General features: G+C 36.0%; 1 protein-coding gene and 1 long non-coding RNA gene across 2 annotated transcripts in view; one reads left to right on the top strand and one right to left on the bottom strand.

The window, feature by feature from the left end:
* Positions 1-17,637: 17,637 nt before the first annotated feature.
* The window catches only part of CPB1 (carboxypeptidase B1), a 43,691-nt gene continuing 37,549 nt past the window's right edge, over positions 17,638-23,779 (top strand). The window contains exons 1-3 of the mRNA XM_003766095.4: positions 17,638-17,745; positions 17,869-17,944; positions 20,987-21,111. Coding sequence (XP_003766143.1) covers positions 17,675-17,745; positions 17,869-17,944; positions 20,987-21,111 — 272 coding nt within the window. The 5' untranslated portion in view covers positions 17,638-17,674. The remainder of the gene's footprint in view (positions 17,746-17,868; positions 17,945-20,986; positions 21,112-23,779) is intronic.
* The window catches only part of LOC111720080, a 30,037-nt gene continuing 24,162 nt past the window's right edge, over positions 17,905-23,779 (bottom strand). Inside the window, exon 3 of the long non-coding RNA XR_004232770.1 lies at positions 17,905-18,353. This is a non-coding gene — a long non-coding RNA (uncharacterized LOC111720080). The remainder of the gene's footprint in view (positions 18,354-23,779) is intronic.

Genomic DNA, 23,779 nt, shown 5'->3' with positions numbered 1-23,779 from the left:
AACCTTTTAAGGGAAAGAAGTCACCATTTGACAAATATTGCTGGGAAAATTAGAAAGCAGTTTGGAAGAAACCCAGGCAAAGACCAACATTTTACAGAAAATAACACGGTAACATCAAAATGGCAAATGATTTGGAAATAAAGAGTGATATAAGTAAACTAGAGGAGCATAGGAAAATGTACCTGCCAAATCTATAGATAAGGGAAGAGTTTATGACCAAAAATGAGAAAGAGAAAGGATCAAGGGAAGTAAAATGTAAATTTGATTACATGACATTAAGAAGATTTTGCACAAACAAAATTATTGCAGAAAATTAGGAGGAAATAGAGAAATTTTACAGCAAGTTTCTCTGAGGAAGATCTTATTTCTCAAATAGATAGGGAATTTAGTTGTATTCCCTTAACCATTCCCCAGTTGATAAGCAATGAAATGATATGAACAGGCATTTTTCAGAAAAATAAATCAATGTTATTAAGTCACATTTATTAAATCACTATTAATTAGAAAAATAAAAATTAAAACCCTGAGATACCACCTTCCCACCTATTAGATTAGCAAATATGACAAAAAGAAAAACAATAAATACTACAGGGGATGTGGAAAATTTTGGATACTAATATATCATTGATATAGTTGTAAACTTATACAATGATTCTGGAGAACAATTTGGAACTAGTCCCAAAGGGCAATAAAACTGTACATACCCTTTGACCCAGCAAAACAACTACTAAGTCTGTATCCCAAAGAGATCAAAGAAAAGGGGAAAGGATGTATTTGTAAAAAATATATATATAGTTTGAAAAGTTTTTGTGTGTGTGTGATGGCAAAAATTGGAAATTGAGGGGATGCCCATCAATTGGGGAATGGCTGAACAAGTTGTAGTATTTATATAATTGTGATGGAGTAGTATTATATGAGCAGCATGCTTTCAGAAAAACCTAGGAAGATTTATGTGTTCTTACGTAAAGTGAAGTAAGCAGAACCAGAAGAACATTGTACTCAGTAACAATATTATGAGAATAATGAATTGTGAAAGATTTAGCTACTCTTCTCACAACAATGATCCATGATAATTCCAAAGGACAAATGATGAAAAATGTTATTCACCTCCAGAAAAAAAAACTGATAAATTCTGAATGTTGATAGAAACATAGATTTTCTTTAAACTTTATTTTTCTTGTTTTTCGGTGTATGCTTTCTTTTGCAATATGGCTGCTATGGACATATGTTTTTACATGACTTCACCTGTATGATTAATTTCACATTACTTGCCTTCTCAATAGTTGTGGGCAAAGTAGAAAAAAGGGAAAGAACTTGGAAGTCAAAAATTTTAAAAGTTAATATTAAAAACTTTGATATGAATTTAGGAAATATTTAATGAAATAAAAATGTCTAAAATGTTGGATTTAATTGAATTTAAATTGTTTTAGGCACTCAATAAGTGGGGAAAGAAAGGCAATAAACACTGATATACTACCTACTATTTACTAGGAACTATATTGAGTGATTTAAAAATACTTTATTCTCACATCAATGTTGAAAGATATGTGCTGTTTTTATGCCCATTTTGCATTTGAGGAAACTGTGGCAAACAGATGTTAAGTGTCTTGTCCAAGGTCATACAGCTAGTCAGTGTCATTATTAAGTGTTTATTATGTTCCAGGTATTGTGTTAAGTTCTGAAGGACAGAGGACAAAAAAGACTCCCTTCTCTCTGGGAGTTCATTTTCTAATAGTGGAGACAATCTGTAAACAACTATCAATATACAAGATGTATAGAGTATCAGAGCAGCTAGAGGTGACCAGGGAAAAGCCAGAAAATAGGTGAGTCTTGAAGGAAGCCAAAGAATCCAGGAAATGGTTATAAAAAAGAAGTGCAATTTCCCTCTGGAAACCTGGATACATTGGAAACTGGTCTCTCCTTATATAAGAAAACTTGATGAGCATCACCCAACACTAATAAATGAATGGTAGCAGGAAAAAAAAAAAGGCATAAAGAAAGGTGTTGAACTGAAGACAATTATGCATAAAAGGGGGCTAGCAGGGGCTGGCTTGGCTTAAAGACCACCAGGCTCATGCCATGGGGATTTTTTGAAGCTGGATGTTCCGAATAAGAAGAACAAGGGAGCCATAGCCATTAATGTAACTGTCCAGGTGGAATAATGTTAATTATTTTACACTAATTATTCTATTGTTCTAGGGATATATGGGTGAGGAAACTCCTACTAATGTGATAGATTGGCAGTTTTTCTTTAATTTACAGTTTCAGAATTTGCCTGGGGCATGGAAGAATCAAGTGACTGAAAATCATGATTCAGATGGGAGCCAGAAGTGAAAATTAAACCTACATCCTACCAATACTCTCTTTACTATATCCATTACCTTAAAAAAAAAAACACACACAACACAGAGAAATTAGTTTTTCTTTGTCTTCCATTTTGTCAGTCAAGGAAAGTATTCTTCAGGTTTTTTTTTAAAGATGTTATAACATTTAGTCAATTCTACATTTAATAGACATAAATGAAAACTCTAGAAATTAGTATCACAACTGCAGAATGGGGAAGGTGTGTGGTTGGGCAGCATGTTGTCTGGAAGAAAAAAGTCTAGGGGATTTTATTAATTGTAAGCTTGGTATGGGTCAAAGGCAATGTATTCTTAGACTACATATACAGAAGCACAGGGTTCAGAATTAGAAATGTGACTGTGCAGCGATAAGTCTGCACTATAGATCACAAATAAAATTTTGTGTTCATTCTTTCAAACTAAATTTTAGAAAGAACATTGATTGTTCTTTCTAAAATTTGGGGGTTCTTTAAATTGGTTTTAATCAAGAGCATCCAGAATAGGGCAACTAGAAAAAGGTCTTGAGTTCATGTTATAAAAGAACTAGTTGAAAGAGCACACACACACACACACACACACACACACACACACACACACATTAGAGGCATAAGGGAAAAGAACAATCCACTTTTGAGGGCTGAGTTCTTCCTTTTTAATTGATTCTCTCACTCTAGAAACAATAGACTTGACTACTGATTAGAGAGTATATTTTAATTTTTAAAAGACCACCAGATGTATCACCAAAGTTTTGCCAAGTGATGGCTAATTCCATAAAATTTGATCAGGAAAATTCTTTCACACATTATAAAATTACAGATTTAAGCATGGAAGGGACATTAGAAGATATGAAATCAACTGTCTCATTTTGCAGATCAGGAAACTGAGGTAACACCTCATTGTTTCTGTTACCTGTCCCTTATCTTTTATAATTTCATCATCAGGGTGGAGGGAAAATTTATTAGTCAGAAGCATTATGCTCAACTCTCTCCTCATCTCCACCTTCCCATCAATGAGGCAAATTTAGGTTTGGTTAAAAAAAAGCTGCTTCCTAACAATTAGAGCTATCCAGAAGAGAAATAATTGTCCTGGAAAGCAGTAGGTTCACAGACCTTCAAACATAGAGTGGATGACCAGTGGTTGGAAAAATTGTAGAGAGAAGTCTTATTCAAATATGGGATCTACTAAATTGGATTCTGAACTTCTTTTCACTTTTAAGATTTTCCCAGATGAATTATATTCCAGGGAATGAGGAGAAAGAAAGTTTGGGAGTTGAGGAGGTGAAGTGGAGGAACTTACACATAAAGTTGCAATCTAGAAAAGTTTAACAAAAGAAGTAACAGGAATCTACACATGGAAACAAATACTGATTTTCTAAAAGGGAGGAGACAGATTCTGGAAACCTTGGGCCAATAAACTGACCACTGATCCTCTCTGATATTCAGGAAGGAAGAAAATAAGCATTTATTAAGCACTTTTGTGTTAGTCACTGTACTAAGAGATTTACAAATATTCAATAATTGAATAGTCAATAGATGCCTCATGATCATTTAAAAGGGAAGCAGTGATCACCAGTGGAATGCATGAGGTAAAAAAAAAAAAAAGAAAAAGTCAGGGCAAATGGACTTTATTTCTTTCTTTGCTAAGATTTCCTTCTTTGATAAGCAGATAAGGGGATGTTTTATAATAATAGCTTAACTGGCTTTTCAGTAAGACATTTGACCAAGTCATTTGTGATATCTTTGTGGATAAGCTAAAAAATGTTCATTGGAAAGTAGCAGAGTTAAATGGATTTGTGGGTATCTGAGCAACCAATACATATAAACTGAAGGTTAATAAATTATGCCAGTCTGAAGGGCAGTCTCTATTGTTGTGCCATATAGCTCTACCCTTGAACTTGTTCTGTTCAGCATTTCTATTTCTAAGTACTCTCTTCTTGCAAAAGTCAATTAAAATGGTGTAGCCACATCTATATTTCCTGTCTATAATGAAAGGATGCTTGTACTTGAGAACTCTTCCAATTCCAAAATTTCATGAATCCATACATCACAAAGACTGTCCTTTGCTTTCAGGTTATAGACTTAATTAATAAATTTTTGTTTATAGGTTTGTCTTTTGGCATCTTGACTTTGCATGTCAACTTTCTTGTGATAACAATGTATATTTATATATATAATTTGGAATTATATATATATAATTCTATATAATTTGGAATCAGAGAATCTCAAATTTGGAAGAGACCTGGACATGATTCCTAGAATATCCACAAGTGGTCATAAACCTTCCACTTGAAAATCTCCAGGGAAGGAGATCTCATTGCCTCTCCACATAGATCATCCACTTTCAGATAGGTCGTTATTAGGGTAAGTTTCCTAATATCAAACCAAAAATCTCCCTCTAAAACTTCCATCCATTTGTCTTTGTTTTGTCTTCAGGGCTAAATCTAAATCCCTTCCAACAAAATTCATACATTTAAAGATAACTAATAGTTCCACCATCACCACCAAACCCCTTCTCTATGTATTTACATTAATTCTCTACTTTTTGGAGCAGTAGTGAGCAATAGGCCTAGAGACAGGAAAACCTGAATTCAATCCTTCCTCCAACATTTACTAGCTGTGTGTCCCTAAGCAAGTCCCTTTCCCCAACTATAAAAGAGGGATAATGATTTCTCCTACCTGGCAGTAGGAACAAATGTTTTGACATCTGTAAAGTTCTTATACCATACCTGGAATATATTAAGTGTCATAAAAATGCTTACTCCCATCACTTCCTCTACTGAAATTTAGGAGAGATAGAAAAACACAACTGAAAACTACTGAACAACAAAAAGTCCTTATGGTGAGTTTGATATCACTGCCCTGGAACAGTCTGAGGCCAATACTGCAGAGGAGGATGGTGAAGGGACAGGAAAAGAGCATTAGAACCAGGTCTGGCCAGGGAGGACCCTTCTGCTTTAATTATTCTTTATTATTATTATTATTCAATTTATTATTTATTTATTATTCAATTTATTTGGTGCTAAGTTCAGTTGCTTCTGTTCTAATGACTATCTCAGGAGGCAGTGGGCTTCCCCCTTTCTGGAGGTCTTCAAGCAAAATCTGGCAGCAGATTGGCCATGCTTGTGGAAATTGGATGCGTTGGGTGGAGGAGGGAGGGATACAGGTCAGACTAGATGGATTCCCAGCTTCCAACTTCTGAGATTCTAGGATTCTAGGACTGCAGGACCTGGTGAGTGTGGTTTTCTGTAATTCTTTCACATACTCTCTATTGCTTTTATTTCTAGAAAGATTCAGATCTCCCGCCAGCTTCTCACAGAGAAATACATATCTCTGTATGAATCATTGGCTGGATTGATACGTTATGACACAAGAAGAGGAAACTCAGAGAGATAATCAAAGAAAATCCACTAGATATGACAAATGATGAAAGAAATGGATGAAATGGAGAAATGAAGACACAGGAAAATGAACATAGTGGGTTTGAATCATGATAGTACCAGCCCAAGTGAATTCTAGTCAAAACCCCCTAGAAAGGATCAAAAACAGTCTTCATGCTGTTCTTAAAACAGCTTTTTCCTATACGGTGTGCTCTGAATTTCAGATCAAGACCCTCTCATAACTTTTTGTCAATAGCTTGGGCAACTGAGTTTGAGAGCAGAGGCAGGGCTTACCATGACTGATATACATAAGTAGGCAGATCTTTACCTCAAATCTCATTTTCACCCCTATTTGATTATATCAAATATAGGACCCCCAAAATGTGCTGGGTTGCTCTAGGCCCGAGTCAGGACAAGAGTAAGAGGATAATATGGAAATGGGTTGGGTTTGAGGAAGTCTGCCAAAAACTAGAGATGGAACTGGGGCCATTAAGGGTTTGTATGCAGTAAAGTTAAAGGTTAAATAGCCAGGGTTGGAGGTCATCTAAACATAAAAACTGACCCATCAAGCTGTACTAGAATGCTTTGGAATAGAGAGGTAAAGGATGGAACTGTATGAAGAGACACTTATTTGTGGTTCATCAGATAAAAGCATAGGAATCAAGTGGGACGAGAACATACATCACTGAAAATGTCAGGAACTGGGCTGTAGGTTAACAACCTGAGTAGGCAAAAAGGCACATTGCTATATGTTGACATTCATTTTCAAGCAGACCCCTTCAAAGGTACTAACCTGCATAAAAATATTGAGATTAGCTACACCTTGGATGGCCTAGTTGTTTTATTATTAAATATTTATTACTTAATTTTAAAATTATTTTAATTTAATTAATTGATTTATTAACTAAATTAATTTATTATTATGAATTACATTAAATTATTTATTTGTTGTGACTGATGAGCATCAGAAGGTTACAGAAGCCCTACTCCCATAAACAGGCTTTATGCTGTAAAAACTGAGAAGTTTAGTTACAAAGAAAAAACATTTGAGACAAAGAAAACAATTAATTAACAGCCAAATATATGATAGGTCAGTAACCTGTTAGTGACCTGGAAGAAACTCCAATAATCTTCCAACTAGTAAAGGAGTTGGTTAACTCAGACTTTAATATAATTTTCCTACATGCCTCCATTTCCAATCATTTGCCAAGTCATGTTATTTTTCCTTACATAATATATTTATATCTTCCTTCCATCCACCCACATAAGTCACTACGTAATCCAAGCCTTCACCTCTCACCTGGGATATTCCAATAGCCTCCAATAGTCAAATGTCTCCTTGTTTCCAGTTCTTGCTCTAATCCATCAGCCAAAACCATCTTCCTAAGGTTCATAACAATCTTTAATTGTTCCCTATTATGAGGGGCAGCTAGGCAACACAGTGAATAGAGCACCAGCCCTGAAGTCAGGAGGACTTGAGTTGAAATCCGACCTCAGACCCTTAACATTTCCTAGGTATGTGACTCTGGGCAAGTCACTTAACCCCAATTGCCTCAAAAAAAAAAATTGTTCCTTATTATGTCCCAAGGAGGCAGTTAGGTGGTTCAGAGCAATGGGCCTAGAGTTAGGAAACCTGAGTTCAAATCCAGTCTCAAAAGTTAAAAACTCTATAATCCTGGGCAAGTCACTCTGTTTGCATTAATTCACTAGAGAAGGAAATGACAAACCGCTCCAGAACTTTGTCCATGAATCCAAAAAGGGTCAGACATGACTGAACAGCAACAATTATGTCTAAGCTAAAATGTTAACTTCTCCAAGAAATAGTTATCCTTTACCATCTAGCTTCCCAAACTTAACTTATTCCTCTTAACTGTATGAACTGCCAGCAAAATTCACCTTCTTCACTAGACTAAATTTTCTCATCTTCTATTTGGCTGCTGTCTTCTCAATTCTTCCTCTTAGAATCTTTCACTTCTTTCAAGGGTCAGCTTGATCACGACACCTGGGACATTTTCCCTAATTTTGCTAACTTTTAGTGTTCTCTTCTCCCTCAAAGTATCTTATTTTTACTTAACTGTTTTCAAAATGAATCCCTCAGTAAAATGTAGTATTTACATAGCATTTTATTCTCAACTTACCTTGGAGGTAAGTGCTATTATTATCCCCATTTTACAATAATAAAATTGAGGCAGATGGAGGTTAACTGATTTGCCCAGGATAAAACAGCCAGGTCAGAACTATTAACCTAAACCCTATCAACACAGCCTCCACACGAGACACATTCACAATCCAATTAGAAACCTGTGGCCTCTTACCTATTTTTGGATGGAGAATGTACATCCCTACAACATGTAAAAACTCCGCTAATACAATATAATTTGCTACTCATCAGAATGCTCAGAAAGTTACAGCATCTGCCCTCTCAGACTTCATCTAAAAAAAAAAGAAGCAAGATACACTCAAAGAAAAATACCAACAACATCTATTTGTGGAATGAGCTATGTTCTGTGACAAGTCATTACACAAATACACTATTGGTTTGTTTGTTTTTAATGTAGACCTGTCATGTCACTGGAGTAGAGAATTCCTAGTGCAGAAATTCCCTCCAATGGTGAAGATTGGCAAATGAGCTGTTATTTATAGACTCAGCAACTAGTCTGCTCAGGGTCATGCAGTATGTTCCAGCAACAAGACGTGAACCTGAGAAAACTAAACTTGAAAAGTTTTGTCTTCCATGCCCTATCCATGCTGCTTCTCATAAATATAAAAAAGAGCCCCATTTTAAATGTTTTCTATACATAATTCTGTATGTCTTTCTCCTAGTGTTTCAAAATATTCATAATAACATTTTAGATTTTTCAAAGTAGGTTAGAGATGGAAGCATTTTATAGTAGACCCATTATTTTTATATCATTCAATTTAAGACTCACTAAACTTGGGCAGGGCAGAGAAAATCATCCCCAACTTACATATGAGAAACCATTGCCTGGAAAGATTAAGTTACTTGCCCAAGATCATACCATCATTACCTGGTAGAGGGCAAGGAAGGTTCAGACTCTTTTCATAAGGAAAGATTTTGTCTCTCGTTACACTGCATCATGGTAGATGGAGAGCTGATCTTGGAATCAGCAAGACCCCCACCTCTGCCATTTACTATGGGATTCTGGAAAAGTAGTAAGCTCCCTGTGTCCAGGGCAGCTCTTTAACACTATGGAGAACCATAGAAGAGAAATTACTGGTTTGCACTACAACAAGAAATTCCTTTCTTAGAAGCCCATTATTCCAAAGAAATAATAGATCCAGGCAAACCTCAAAGGGAATGGAAGGAAGAAAGGAATAAGAATTTATATAATGTCTATACATGTTAGACACTGTCGTAAGTGCTCTTTCATATGATCCTCACAACAATCTTGGGAAGGATATGCTATTATTATCCCCTTTTTATATATGGGGAAACTGAGGCAAACAAAAGCTAAGTTTCTTGCCCAGGATCACACAATAAGTATCTGAGTCCAGATTTGAATTCAGGTCTTCTTGCTTCCCAGTTTCCATCTACTGCCCCACCCAGCCACCTACAACTACAAGAACAACAGTAATATCTACCTCACAGAACTGTTATAGTAATTAGAATTAGTCATGTAAATAAAATGTCTTGCAAACTTTAAGTTGCTATATAAATATAAACCACTATTATCATATAAGTCAAATTCTGATTGCAAAAACATTTATTAAGCACCAGGATAGAAGCCCAACTTGAGTTCAAGGAGTTCGTAATTACTGGGGAAGATCCAGAACAGCCATAGCTGCTCCCCTCTCCCACCTCTACTATAGATACAGACCACCACAAACGTCCATATGTGACCCTAGATGGAAAGAATTCCATCAAGACCGAGACCCACATTTTACACATGAACAATCCAAGCCCCAAAGAAGAAAAATGATCCAATATTAAATAGCACTAATTTTGATTAAAAATCCAAAGGTCTTTCTATATGCTTTGTATTTTTCAACTAACAATGAAAATCAAGGTTCCTAAGGCATTGCAAACTATATTAGTTCCATTCCAAATCAGGATTATTCTAAAGCTCTAAATGATTAATCCCCACCATGATGGTTCAACAGCATAAGTCTAGCAATGAACTGAATATCTGGTCTGTGCAAGCAAAGCAAACTAGAAAGCTAAAGAATTACCAAATTGTTTCCAAGATAATTCGGGCCAAAATAACACTTTTTTTAAAAATTATTTTTAAATACAAGAACAACTAATATCTACCTTACAGAGCTGTCGTGATCATCAGAATTGGTCACGTAAATAAAATGCTTTTCTAATGCATTTCTTTAAAAAAAAAAATAAAGTCTTTTTTCCAGAATTCATGATAATCCCTACCTCAGCTATCCATTTTACTTTGCCGAGACCAAGCCACTCCCACTTATTGAACAATCCTGTAGTACCAGATTTTTCTTTATCAACCAGACATTCCCTCAAAACTTCTCATCCAACAGAACTTTCTAATTGCTAACCTTCTACATGTTGGACTTAGACCAATCATTCTCCTCACATTTCTCTCTGAATTAAATTGTCTGTGAAAATTACTTTTTGTTGACTTTTGTGGATACCTTCTGCAAACAACTGAAGGGCAGATTTCAACTGTCCACTGCCAAAATGGCCTTATGTCCCATCTGTTGACTGCACATAACATTCAGCCTTTTATTATCCTCAGAAATGGGGAACTCATTTTATGGTGTTAGCTAAAAAGCTCGAGTTGGTAAAAAGCAGCAATCACTGACCTTGGCAACCACTGGCATGGAGCAAAATCTACCCAGTAAAGAGCTTTACTCTGGAAAAGGGAAAGAGGAGGTCAAGTCATCTCCAAACGGTAGGACCAAAATACAGCTTAGTTTCAGGGAGCTCATGAAGCATCTCAACTGACTGAAAGCTCCCCAAAAGATTGGTCTTGTGTCTTACAGGCCAAATAAGATCCAAAACTGTGATGAAGTATGATTCCTTAAAGGCACTCCTTTTGAGACAAGATTTTGTACATGAGTCACACTGCCAAATGGAGCCAAGCACTTTCTCACAAATGGTAAAGCTGTAACAGGCTTCACCATTAGGGGCCCTGGGAGAGGTAATGATCTTTTGCCAGAAGAAGAGAATAAAATTGGGGAGGTCTATATGGCTTTTTACAGTTCTACTTACAATTATGCTTTAAACAATTTACCCCTTGTTGATGAGCAACTAAACCATGCTGAGCTGCTGCAGTTGGAGAAATAAGTACATGCTGGTTTTTCTTCTGTTGCATTTTATTTTTATTTTTTAAAAAAAACTAACAAACAACAACAAATTCTCCTTCGCTAAATTCTACCCTTTCCAAGAAGACAGACAGCGTGCATGAGTCATTTGTCCAGCTCCGGTAGTAGATACACACAATAAAAGGCAATGGTTTACACATTCATGCCCAGTCAATGTCCTCTGGGCCGATATTCATAAAATCAAGGCAGCAGATGGCCCACCTAAATTTAATTTGCTATTTGATTTATCCTTGGGTTGCCACTTTGTAATGCAGATATTGAATGTTCGGGTACTGCTGTTTGAAAACACAAAACCAGGCTTGGAGCACTTCATCAGCACATTTGACACCTGGCCATCAATCCTGCCATGCAAAAGGAGCCCATCCCCAGATTACAGGGCAGCTCTTGTTTTCCATAGAAAGTGAGTCATCAATGGACAGGTGGGCCTATCTGGGCCGATGCTGGCGTTTTATAAAGTTTGGGACTAAGGATTTACTAGCTACGGGTCTGTGAGGGTCAGTTTGGAGATGGGCATGTGTGAGGCTTGAGGAGGAACTGAGAGAAGATTTTTTTTTTTGTGATATTAAAAAAAACACAATAAATTTCTTTAAAGAACTCTCAAGGTTCAAAACTAGCATTTTCTATTTCTGACTCGCTTTCCGGTGTTTCATGGGAAAATGTTGACATCTGTCTTTTGTTGAATTATTTCTAGTGATGATTTATTCATTGTGGGGTCTGAGCTTCATCATCCCATGCTAATATATTTGCCGGTGCATTAGTCCATGTAACGGGCCAATCATGTAGATCTCGTACTTGGAACATGGAAACTTCTGAAGTCCTGCGTTCGTGTTCCTGGCAGCTGTCGGAATAATTCCTGCTGTCATCCTACATAGCCGACTTGCCTCCAAGCCAGATTAGTGTGGGGTAGCAACATGCAGCGCTGCTAAATTAGGTCATTAATTGCGAGAGAAGTTTGAACCTCCTTGCACTGGGGGGAAACAAAACACCGAGGTAAATGGGGAATAAACATTTGAGAACTCTGGGATTTGACTCAGTGTGGTTGTGGATTCTGGGATTTCGGGTGGAAGAGACCTTGGAGATCATCTCATTCAATAATTTTATTTTATAGATGAGGAAATTGGGTCCCAAAAAATTAAATCACTTTCCAAAGGGTCATGCGAGTAACCAAGTGGAGGTCCAGACCCAGTTTATCTGACTCTAAATTCAGTGCTCTCTTCATCTTACAATGTTAGATTTCATTCTTTGCTAATTCACAAAAGCATTATCCTCAATGAGCTAATGATTAAGAAGTATAATGTTTATAATAATGGCCTTCTAAGGTGTTACATAATTAGCAACTGGTGGGAATGCTTGGATCAGGGTATGAGGAGGGCATACTTGTCAAATTTGCCCAAGGACCCAAAATTAGAAAGGATAGCTAGCCTAGTGAATGACAGACTCAGGGTACACAAAGAACTTGTCCAGGTGGAAAGTGGAATTGAATAAGGAAGTGCAAAATCTTACATTGGGGTTCCAAATTCAAATTTCCATTCTAGAAATGGAGGAAATGTGACCTCTGGAGCTGTTTCTCTGGAGGTATTAGTACTCAACAAAAGTTAGAAAGAGTCAACAAGGTGACAGGACAGCCCATACAACTAATGGGCATAGCATCCAGGAAGAAGAACAATCTCACTGTTGTTGAGCTCGTTTCTGGGCTCAAGTTGATAAACTAGAAAGGGTCCTAAAAAGGGAAAAGAGAGCAATGAAAGCACCTCTTTTATATGACAATTTATTTTTAAAAGCTGGAGATATTTAGCCTGAAGAAGCAAAGAACTTGGGGGAAATATGGCAGCTGTCTGGAAGAACGTAAGGGATTGCTGAAGAGAGATTATATTTGTTCTTCTTGACTCCGGAGAGAAAAAGGAAAAATTGGTGGATCCAGACAAAAGGCAAATTGAGGTAATGTGAAAGGGGAAACTTTTTGAAAAAGCTGAGTGAGCTGCCTCAGGGGGGAGTGGGGTCCCCTTTCCTAGTTTTCCTACAAAGGCTATCTAACTATTTGTCAGGTAAAATAAAAATGAGATCCTGATACCTCTTTGTGACCTGGATGTTTTCTGTGAATATAATAATTAATATGTAGACATTATATTACTGATTTATTTGTTTAACATTTCAAAATACATAGGAGGATTTCATCATGTAGGTAATTTCCAGTGTGGGAACTCTTTCTGTGAACAGAGTAACCCATCTATCACTTAGCAGTTAACTCCCAAGGAATTGTCTGAAGCATAGTAAGGTGGAAAAACTTTCCCTCAGTTAAATATCAAGTAAATGGCAAAGCAGGTAATTGGACCCTGATTTTCATGGCTCTAAGTCCTGCACTCTATCTATTAGCCTTACTGTATTTTATTTCGAAAGGCATTAACAATATTTATCAAAACTGTGATGCAGTAGATAGATTACAGGTTTTGGAGTCAGGAAGACTCATATTCTTGAGTTCTAATCTAACCTCAGACACTTACTAGCCCTATGTCCCTGGGCAATTCACTTCATGATGTTTGCCTCAGTTTCCTCATTTGTCAAATAATCTAGAAAAGGAAACAATATTAAACTACTCCACTGTCTCTGACAAGAAAATCCCAAATGAAAAAAAGAAAAACAAATCTCAAATGGAGTCATAGAGACTTGGACATAACAGAAAAAAAATGACTGAACAAAAAAAAATTAGAAAAACATGATATAAAGAACAAGAATGATCCCAAAGAAGAGTTATAAGAGGAAACTTCTCCCAGCTCCTTTTGCAGAGGTGGAAAGTTTATGATTCTAGAACCCTGCATATGTTTTCAAATTTTTTTATTTCTTGATCAGCTTTGCTTATTTTTGCTTCTTTTTCTTTTAAAAATATAATTTGTTATAGTTGGTAACTGGGGTCAGGAAGATACAAGAAATTTAAGTAATATAAAAATAAAAGATATCAAAAATGGAAAGAAGAACAAAGAGAAGAAGGGAGGGAATAAGAAAGGGAAGGAAGGAAGCAAGGAAAATAAAAATATACATAAGGCAATGAATGAAAAAATAAGCCAACCTATAAAAAATAACTGATCCAAACTTAGAATGTGCATTTAGATTCACTTGACATGATTCCAACATTGCCTTCACTCTTTTTTGTCCTGTTTTATAAGTCCACTAGTGTTGTTTTCTTCATGGCTGTTGGGGGACTGTTGCTATAAGGAAAGAAAAAGAACCAATTGCCTTTTAGCGAACCCATCCTTCCCAAGTTAATCAATCACTGCTTGTCTGCTTTAATTATCTCACAAGTTCCAAGTAGATATGCACTTGCAGTTTCCAAATATTTGCATGATTAAAGATGCTTTCCTGGTTTCAATAAGAAATCTCAAATTGTTGAGTCAGAAGTTAAGATTTATGAGAAAGAGTAGTCATGTTTATCTCCTGGCTTTCAGAAATAATGTGTCTCGGTCCAGTAAAGAATAGCATTCCTACCATTTCCAGAGATATGTAAGCTCTCACCACTAATGATGATGAAGCATACTGAAACCCTTAAATGTGAAAAGGAGTTGCCAGCCAAGGATATGTTTCATGCCCTCCCTTCTTGTGCCCATAAAAAGAAGGAAAGAGCATCCATGTATTATTAGTTACATTTACCATAACACAATGTAGGTGCATTGTGATGAAATTTACCAGACTTGTTTTGCTGAAATGTCAGAGTTCTGGGCAATCATTCAAAAATATCTCATGTATGCTGGCTCAGTCAGGAATTGGTCTAATAAAGTAAAATAAAATGGGGAGGGGATATTCAGCAAGATTCCTACTAAGATTCCTTGCAGCTCTACCTCAATGATTTAAATTGATGAGACTAGAATGCCCGGTTTGGCTGTCATGGTATTAACAAGTCAAATCACTCTGAGAACTGGCTCATCATTTGAAAACCTGACTCTTCAGCTACACTGAAAAGAAAGCAAAAAACTAATACCCAAGATTTATAGAAAATTGACACAAAATATGATTGAGCCATTTTCTAATAAATAGGTACAAGATACGGAAAAATAAGGGAAGAAATTAAAACTATCAACAACTAAATGGAATATATCCTAAATCACTAATAATAAAAAGAATGCTAATCAAAATCTGATAGTTCATTTCTTAAACATTCAATGGGTAAAGTTGCCGAAAGTTAGAAATAGTTTATATTAGGGAAGCTATAGAAAGATAGGAATATTGTTCAGGGAATTGTGAAATGATTCAATCAATATGAAAAACTATTTAATTCAGCGAGGAAAGCCACTAAGCAGTTTACACATTTGGACCTAGAAATAGTATGAGTATATGAATTGAGATCTGGTTTAGATACAGAACATTCACATTGAAAGAATCACCTAAGATAGCTAGCAGTCTTTTTGATAATAGATTTACTCTCAAGCAAAGCAGAAGAGGATAACAGAAGTCACAGAGGACCATTCCTATTCTTCGAGAAATGACATATATTTGTTGCTATTTAGTCATGTCAAGCTCTCCATGCCCCGGTTTGGAGTTTTCTTGGCAAAGAACTAGAGTGGTTTTCCATTTCCTTCTCCAGATCATTTAACAGATGAGGAAATGGAGGCAAATAGGACGAAGAGATTTGCCCAGAGTCAGAAACCTAGTAAGTGTCTGAGGTCAGATTCTTTCTGCTCTATTGACTGCACCACCTAGTTGTCCATATAATATTTGTCTAGCTACTTATAATTCATATCTCAGAAACCAAATGTGGGACCTTCAGCAAATTACTTCATCTCTGCCTCAGCTCCTGTAAAAGGGGGATAATCTTACCATCTACTTCATAAGATTGTTGTCAGGGAAAATAAATGCAATAACAATTAAAGCACTTTGTAAACCTTAAAGTACTTTATAGTTGTTAGTTATTTTCCATATTTTCTCACTGGTTCTCCTTTGAACAATCAAAAACTTGCAAAATGTCTGGCTAAGATTAATCAACTGACCTACAGAAAGATAAATCCTTAACTTTGACTTCATTAACAAAGTGACCTAATGTTTTCTGACAAATAATTCTTTGACACCTGGAAAGGCAAACATATAAGATAGATTTATTAAAGGTATTCCATCAAAAAAAAAATCTCAATACTTAAACATCAATTCTATTAACTAGCATTTCTTCCATAATAAATCATATTGAGTGATTTTTATATCCATAAGTTAAAGATTATTAAAAATGTACCCTAGTATATTTCATTCTGATAAACCTCTTCTGTCTGTACAAGTCTTAAGGATCTTGGTCTGAAATGGATCATGTCTGCCTAATTCTGTGTTGGCTTCCTTAGCCCCCAAACTTCCCACCTCAGCAGGAATCAAGATAGAACCATACTGAAGCTCAGACTACTACTACTAAGTGAGGAACATAGCAGGCAGTTCTTTGACCACCAATATATTAATTGTTTTTTATCCCTTTGAACTTAGAAGACATCCCCTTAGTAGACAGCTAAGTGGAGGGGATGAGCTTAGAAGAGGAAGAATGACCACTGCTCTAGAGAAGCATTTTCTTTAGGGAAGACTCAAAGTAATTGCAAGGAAAGACTTAGGCAGGTTTCCATCAAAAAGCATATATTGCTGTCGTCCTCAGCCACAAGGAAGGAAAATTAACTTTTTTCTTTTCATCTTATGTATTGCAGATTTCAGAAAAACATGTTCGCAAAGCATTCTCCCTGGCATCTCAAGATCTTTCCATCTCTCCATTTCAAGTGCAATCCTATAAATTGCCATCCTTGATATAATTCAATTGAGTACTTCAAGGATCTTTGATGTCATCAGTAGTCTCCCTCATGCTGCAAATCTCAGCCATCTGAAACATAGTAGTTGGTTTTTAAAAGTTGCTATGGCTTAAAAAAAAAAAAAAAAAAAAAAAAAAAAAAAGCATTCGCTTGCAGCCAACACCTGATAAGTTTTTCCAGTCTTAGTCTGGATGAACTTTGGTCTATAGACATCTGGTCTGTCCTTTCCAGCTTTGTAGATTCCACTCCAGAGATCTATCACATAACATATAAAATTCTGGCCATCTCCTTGTCATGGTTCAATGAGGAAAATAATGGGGAATTCTCGGTAACAGGAATCAAAATATACATTAAAAATAAAATTGACTCAACTTTAGATTTTATCCATGAAGATTATAACAGAAACCTCCTTGTCCCTCATTAGTTCATTTCTGAAAAACACATTTTATTCCATTACAATTCACTTAGATCCATGTGGGATCCCACTCTCTTCATGAAAACAATCTTAAAATGGCAGAATTTGGAAAGTCCTCTGCTACTTATTGGCAGGTATATTGGCAGGACTGAAACTTGTTTTTAAACATGAAAAATGTAGTCATGTGGAAAGAATCTTCCTACAGTGGAAACTCATCGATTTTTAACTCTAAAACATCAAGTCCTGGGCCCCTAATACAATATCTGGGTTGACCTGAGACTATTTGCTCTGTGACTACAGGTGTTGGGAGAGATATCCAGCCGGACTACACAGTTTACTGTCGCAGCAAGGCCAACAAGTCCATTAATCATGATTCCAGTGGGTCAATCTCCTGCCAAGACAAGAAGGAAAGAAATGGGCTGGTTATAAAAGCAGGTGAGAGCCATTCATCAGTGTTGGCTGGAGCACCATGTTGACCTTCCTGATTCTCATTAGTGTGGGCCTGGCCTCCGCTCACCATTCTGGTGAACACTTTGTGGGGTAAGCCTGGAATAGTTATAGCAAACCAGTCCTTTTTCCTCATTCTGTCCAACTGAAGGGAGTTTCCCATTTGAAATTCTCTCTTTTCTGTTTTTCTGTTTCTTTCTCTATCTTACCTCCCAGGGAGAAGGTGTTCCGAGTAAATATCCAGGATGAGAAGCAGGTCCACCTGATGCATGTTTTGGCCAACAATGTGCAGGTAAATGGACAAAGGCAGACAGTTTTGTTGGAGTTTTGTCCCTCTTACTTTTGAATTTTAAAATTTACCTTGTGAGTCCTGTCAAGAAAAAATGAAAATGAAACATGCTTTGAAAAAAACTTTGAAAAGTCTGTTTTCAGACTGTTATTGTTTATAAGACTTACTACTTTCCCGGTAACACAGCCATTGTACTTTATCTGTTGCCATCATTAAATTAGGAAGGATTTGGGTCCTGACTTGTGATTTCAACCTTCTATCAGACACTTCCCTTACCTGATGCAGACCAAGAATTACCTTTAACTTAGGGATCTAGACCTGGACATGAGACATGAGGCAGAGGCAATACGGATGTTGTTGACTCCAAAGGCCAGTCTTCTCTCAGTTGATCCATGCAGCTTCTCATTAGTTGCTACAATAAAACAGATTTTCAGTAAACTTTAAAACAGTTGACAGAGGCTGTCAACCTGCTTCAGAATTACTGACAACCATGGGAGATTTTTAATGCAAAATACCTGACCATCTCCCTCAAAGGAATAAAATGATCTGCCTAGAAGTAACCTGGAAAACAACTTGGGCTTTTGGCCAGGTTGAACTTGAACTTCATGTGCCATGTGTCATCACTTGTCGCTGAGTTTCTTTCATCCAAAAGCAAACTATATGAAATTTTGTGGCCTTGATTTGGGCCAACTCTGAAAGACACGACAGGAGACAAAGCAACAATGGCAGGGAGGATGTTTTCAATACTTCCCTTTGGCTTTACTGTTGCCCAAATTTCTGTGCTAGCTTTTAAAAAAGCATCTTCCATGGAATGGGAACTGACATTTTTAATTATATCGATGGTATCATGGGGCTATAACACAACATAAGGTAGTACAGTACAAGCCTCCAAAGGGCCATTGCTGTGCCCCTTTCTTATGAATACCCAGATCAAAATATTTCAGCAACTCTTCAGTGTGGCTTGAGAGCAAAAATTGTTATTTTTCTGCCATTAAAATTATTTACTACTGAAACTTTGTGCCTGATACATACACATCATGTCTGGGTCATAGGGGCTTGAAATAGGGTTTTGATAGTAATAACTAATATATATATATATATATATATGTATATATATATACATATATATAGTATTTAAGATTTATAAATGATTTTATGTACATTATTTCATTTACTTCTAACACTAATCTTGTGAGATAGGTGCTATTATTATCTGTATTTTATAGATCAAGAAACTGAGGTTATTTCCATTTTATGGTCAGGAAACTGAGGTTGAATGAGATTAAATTACTTTCCCAGGGTCACACTGCTACTACCTGAAGCAGCATTTGAATACAAGTTTTCCTACCACCAGTTCCAGAGCTTTATCTCCTCACTGACACTTTCATCATCTTCTCTTACATTATAGAATTAAAATCTCCTGGAAAACAAGTTCCTCCAGGGCAAGAACTATTTCTTTCATATTTACACTCTGCAATGCAAAGCACATAATAAGTACTTCATAAATGCTTTTTGAGGGTTCCATTTCCATTGGTTGTTTCATCTGATTCCATTTGGGTAGAGCAAAATAATGGCAACATTAAAATCACAGAAACCTAGATTTTGAAGGGACCCGGGAATGCAGTAATTCTCATATAAGGTTTAGATCTTGGCTGCAAGATTCCTGACCAATGGTCACGCCAGCCTCAGCTTGAATACTTCCAAAAATGAGGAGCTCACTATTTCATAGAAGCAAATATATTTTTGAATAGCTCTAATTGCAGGAGACCTTCCTTACAAAGAACCAAAATTTGCTTCCTTTTCTTTCCATCCATTAGCCCTTTCTCTGCTCTGTCAAACTAATTGAATATTGATATTCAATAATTGAATAAATTGAATTCCTTCTGTGTGATAACTCTTCCAAATATTCAAAACCAGATCTTATCCTGAGGAAGTGACTTAACCTCTCTGAACCTCAGTTTCCTCATCTGTAAAATGAGTAGGCTGAATTAAAATACCTTTAAGTTATTGTACTAAATCTATAATCTGATGTTCATGTGTCCTTCAGTTACCTCTTCTGAAGACTAAACATCAGTCAGTCAGTCAATCAGCATTTATCAAGCACTTGCTATGTTCCAGACATTATGCTAAGAATTAGGAATACCAAAAAAGGTAGACAAATCTTAGTCTCAAGAAGGTCACAATCTAATGAGTGATGACATTTAAGTTTGCCAACCTGGGGCACTGGAAAGATGGAGTTACCCTTAACAGTATTAGAAAAAATCGGAAGGGCATATTTGGGGGAAATTAGTTCAATTTTGGACACATTGAATTTCAGGACATCCAGTTCAGTCTAATAAACAGTTGAAAGTTCATCAACTCCTTAAATATTTCCTCATGAAGATTCCCCAAAGCTAGTTCATCTTTCCATTCACTGTCCTTTATTTTTGTGCTTCAATTTGTCAGTGTTCCTTTAAAAAATGAATGAAGAAATGGCTAAATTATTTATTAAACAGTTACTGAGATAAGCATTAAACATACAAAAAAAAATAATAATAAGGCAATCTCTACTGTCATAGAGATCACATTTGAATGAGGGAGGCAACACTTAAGGAAAGTTACAACTGCAGATCAGATAGAAAATCCTAAAGTACCCAGAATTTAGCAATCCAATGAATGCAGAAAATCGGAAGACTATTAGTTCCCTCATTTTGGAGATTAATTGCATTAATCTTCCTGAGATATCTTGGGGTTTATGGCTAGATTTCTTTCTGAAGGACCTTGCCTTAAACTAAAACCAATCTGATTTTCATTGGCCACAAATAGGTCCTAGTTCAAGCCCCATTTGGTCATTGTTTGGGTCCTTATTGACTCAGATTGAATGTAATTTCCAATCATTTCTGCTTTGGCCAGAAATCCTGAGGTTGAATGAGATTAAATTACTTTCTCAGGGTCACACTGGAAGGGTCTTCCCCTTCCAGATTTACACCATCACACACTAGAATAGCCCCAGGGACTATTAGATACCTTCAATACTTTTTCTGTATTCTGACCCTTTTTTTTCAGGTTGATTTCTGGAAACCAGATTCAGTTTCCCAAATCAGACCAGAAAGCACAACTGACTTCCGTGTTAAAGCTGATCAAGTTGACGAAGTTGTACATTTCCTGGAAGAGAATGGACTAACTTATGAGTGAGTTCAGTATTCAAAGTGAATAAATCTTTTATTACATTTTAAAGTCTTTTACATATATGTTTGAAAATGGGTTTACAGACATGATCTCATTAGTGCTAAACTATCAACTCCCTCAGAGCAGGATCTTTGCTTTATCCACCCTTTGTATCAGTTTAAAATTCGTTTTCTTTAAGAAGTCCTTCCTCACCCACCCTTTTAAATTCTGCAAATGAGAAACTGAGGCCAAAGGATTTTAACTGACTTACCCAAGGCCATGCAACTAGTCAATGACAGAAATATTAATTGAACTCAGGTCCTCTGTTAGAGGGTAGTGCTTTGTCCGGTTTTTGTGTTGTAGCGACCACACAGTCACCATTTTCTATTTGATCATTCTTAATAGGATTTACAGGTATTTGAAAAATAGTTGTCAAAAAGAATTTATTAAAAATCTTTTATATATATGAAATGGTGCTAAATATCTGAGATACAAAACCAAAGTGACACCTCAAAGATCTTACATTCTATAAGGGGGAACAGACAACGATGATTGATGATAATGATGATGATGATGATTACCGCTTATAAAGTGTTTTAAGGTTTTGAAAGTTATAGATGTGTGTTTATATATATATATATATATATATATATATATAATATATATATATACATATATATATCTGTGTGTATGTATATATGTATCTTTATAAACCTATATTTGTTTGTTTATTTGTATGAAATCTCAGCTTTTTTTCACAACAGTGCTGTGAATATAGTCACTATTATTAACCCCACTTGACAGATGATGAAATTGAGGGTTAGGTCATTTAATCTAACCCTCAGTTATCATATAACTGGCCTTTGAGGAAGCATTTAAAATCAGGTTGTGGGCCAGCTAGTTGGTGTAGTGGATAGAGCATCAGCCCTAAAGTGAGGAGGACCTGAGTTCAAATCAGACACTTAACATTTCCTAGCTGTGTGACCCTGGGCAAGTCATTTCCCCCCAAGTGCCTCTGCAAAAAGCAAAAAAAAAAAAAAAAAACAACCAAAAAATCAAGTTCCTATGTCTCCAAATCCAGTGTTTAATTCACTATGCTACTCTATGTAGGTATGTTCAAACATAAACAAATAAACAAAACATGATTTGAGGGAGAAGGCATTAGCAGTTGGAGAATAAGAAAAGTTTCCCATATGTATGAGACACATTATTGATTGATTCTATAAAATCTGTGTTTGCTTCTTTAGGCTTTAGTAGGTCCAGAAGTCTGTCTACCAGAGGTTGAGAATAGCTACTTTCCACTCTAACATCCTACAGCAAAGTTACTATTGAAGTCTGTCTTCATAATGTTTTGAGAAAAGTACAGCAATATCTTATGAAAGAATTCCATTTCAATTTGACAATTTTTATAAGTCACCTACTTTGTTCAAGGCACTGGGGACACAAATTGAAAAATGATCTAGTCTCATGTCAAAGAATTCACAAATCATGGAGATTGAGGAGGGAGCTAATAAAGGGTGAGACCAGAGAAGGGCTGGTTGTTCGGTTTGTCCAGAATGTGGAATGCACAAAAGAGAAGAATGTGACATATGGATAGAAAAGAAGGGTGGAGCTATATTTCAGAGTTTTAAAAAACAGGTTGAGGATTGATACTTCATTATAAAGGAACAGGGAACCACAGAAGGTTAGTGAATGAGGGAATAACAAGATCAGACATAAATCAGAATGAGATTTTATTTCCTTCCATATTCATTGTTTATAGTAATGAATCAATTGAAAAACGTTCATTAAGCACTTACTATCCACCAATCATCATGTTAACCATTTGGGAGGTAAATAGAAAACTGAAGACAGTTCTGTCTCACAAAGAAGTCATATTCTAATGGGGGAACACAACATATATAGAAATTTTCAACTGCAAATACCCTAAGGACCACTGAAATCTTAAGGTTCAGCAACAATTAAAACCATATCTACTATTTGGCAGGGCCAATGATATTAGTGGCAAGAACTTTCTTTTCTGGGTCTTTTTAGTAGTGGGAACAGAGAAGGCACTGCACTTGCAGAAGTCCTTGCCAGGTCCAATCTCCATAAGGGTTGCTTTCCTGGACATAGAAGTTTGATGGAGGCTTAGTAGAGTCAATTATTAAATTTTCAGTGTGAGCAGTTTATGCCTTGGAAATCAACAAGCACTACAAATTATGGCTTAATTCATTGTTGTATTGATGGTCTAGACTTAAGAAAGTAGAGGAAAAAAATTTTAAATATTGATAATGCAAATTAAACTTAAAAGTGTGTCATGCATACTTTTTGCTGTGGAAAGTCAGTTGTTAAACATTTAACAGCACACTTTACCTAGATCTGATCAAAGAAAATTAAGTCTAATAATATTTCTGCTGGTGTGAAATATTAGAATTAGCTCCTTATCATATCTGTTGAATGATATAACTAGACTATAAAGTATTCTGCAGATAGATTTAATTGTAGAATAATGATTTCAAACACATTTTAAGGGATACAAGCAAGACTATGGTAGTTCAACTCCAATGTTATGTCCCATGCAGCTTAGATTTCTAGACTTGCCTGAGGGAAGTATTTAACAGGACATTTTAAGTCTTTTTTTAAAACCAAAAAATATGACTGTGTTGAAAATGTTTTATAATCTGCTGTTGACCAACTGCATTAAGGGTT

Source organism: Sarcophilus harrisii, chromosome 3, assembly GCF_902635505.1.
Source record: "Sarcophilus harrisii chromosome 3, mSarHar1.11, whole genome shotgun sequence".
NCBI classification, from domain to species: Eukaryota; Metazoa; Chordata; class Mammalia; order Dasyuromorphia; family Dasyuridae; genus Sarcophilus; species Sarcophilus harrisii.
The sequence above is the reverse complement of the archived record's forward strand: the minus strand, read 5'-3'. Positions and strand labels throughout refer to the sequence as shown.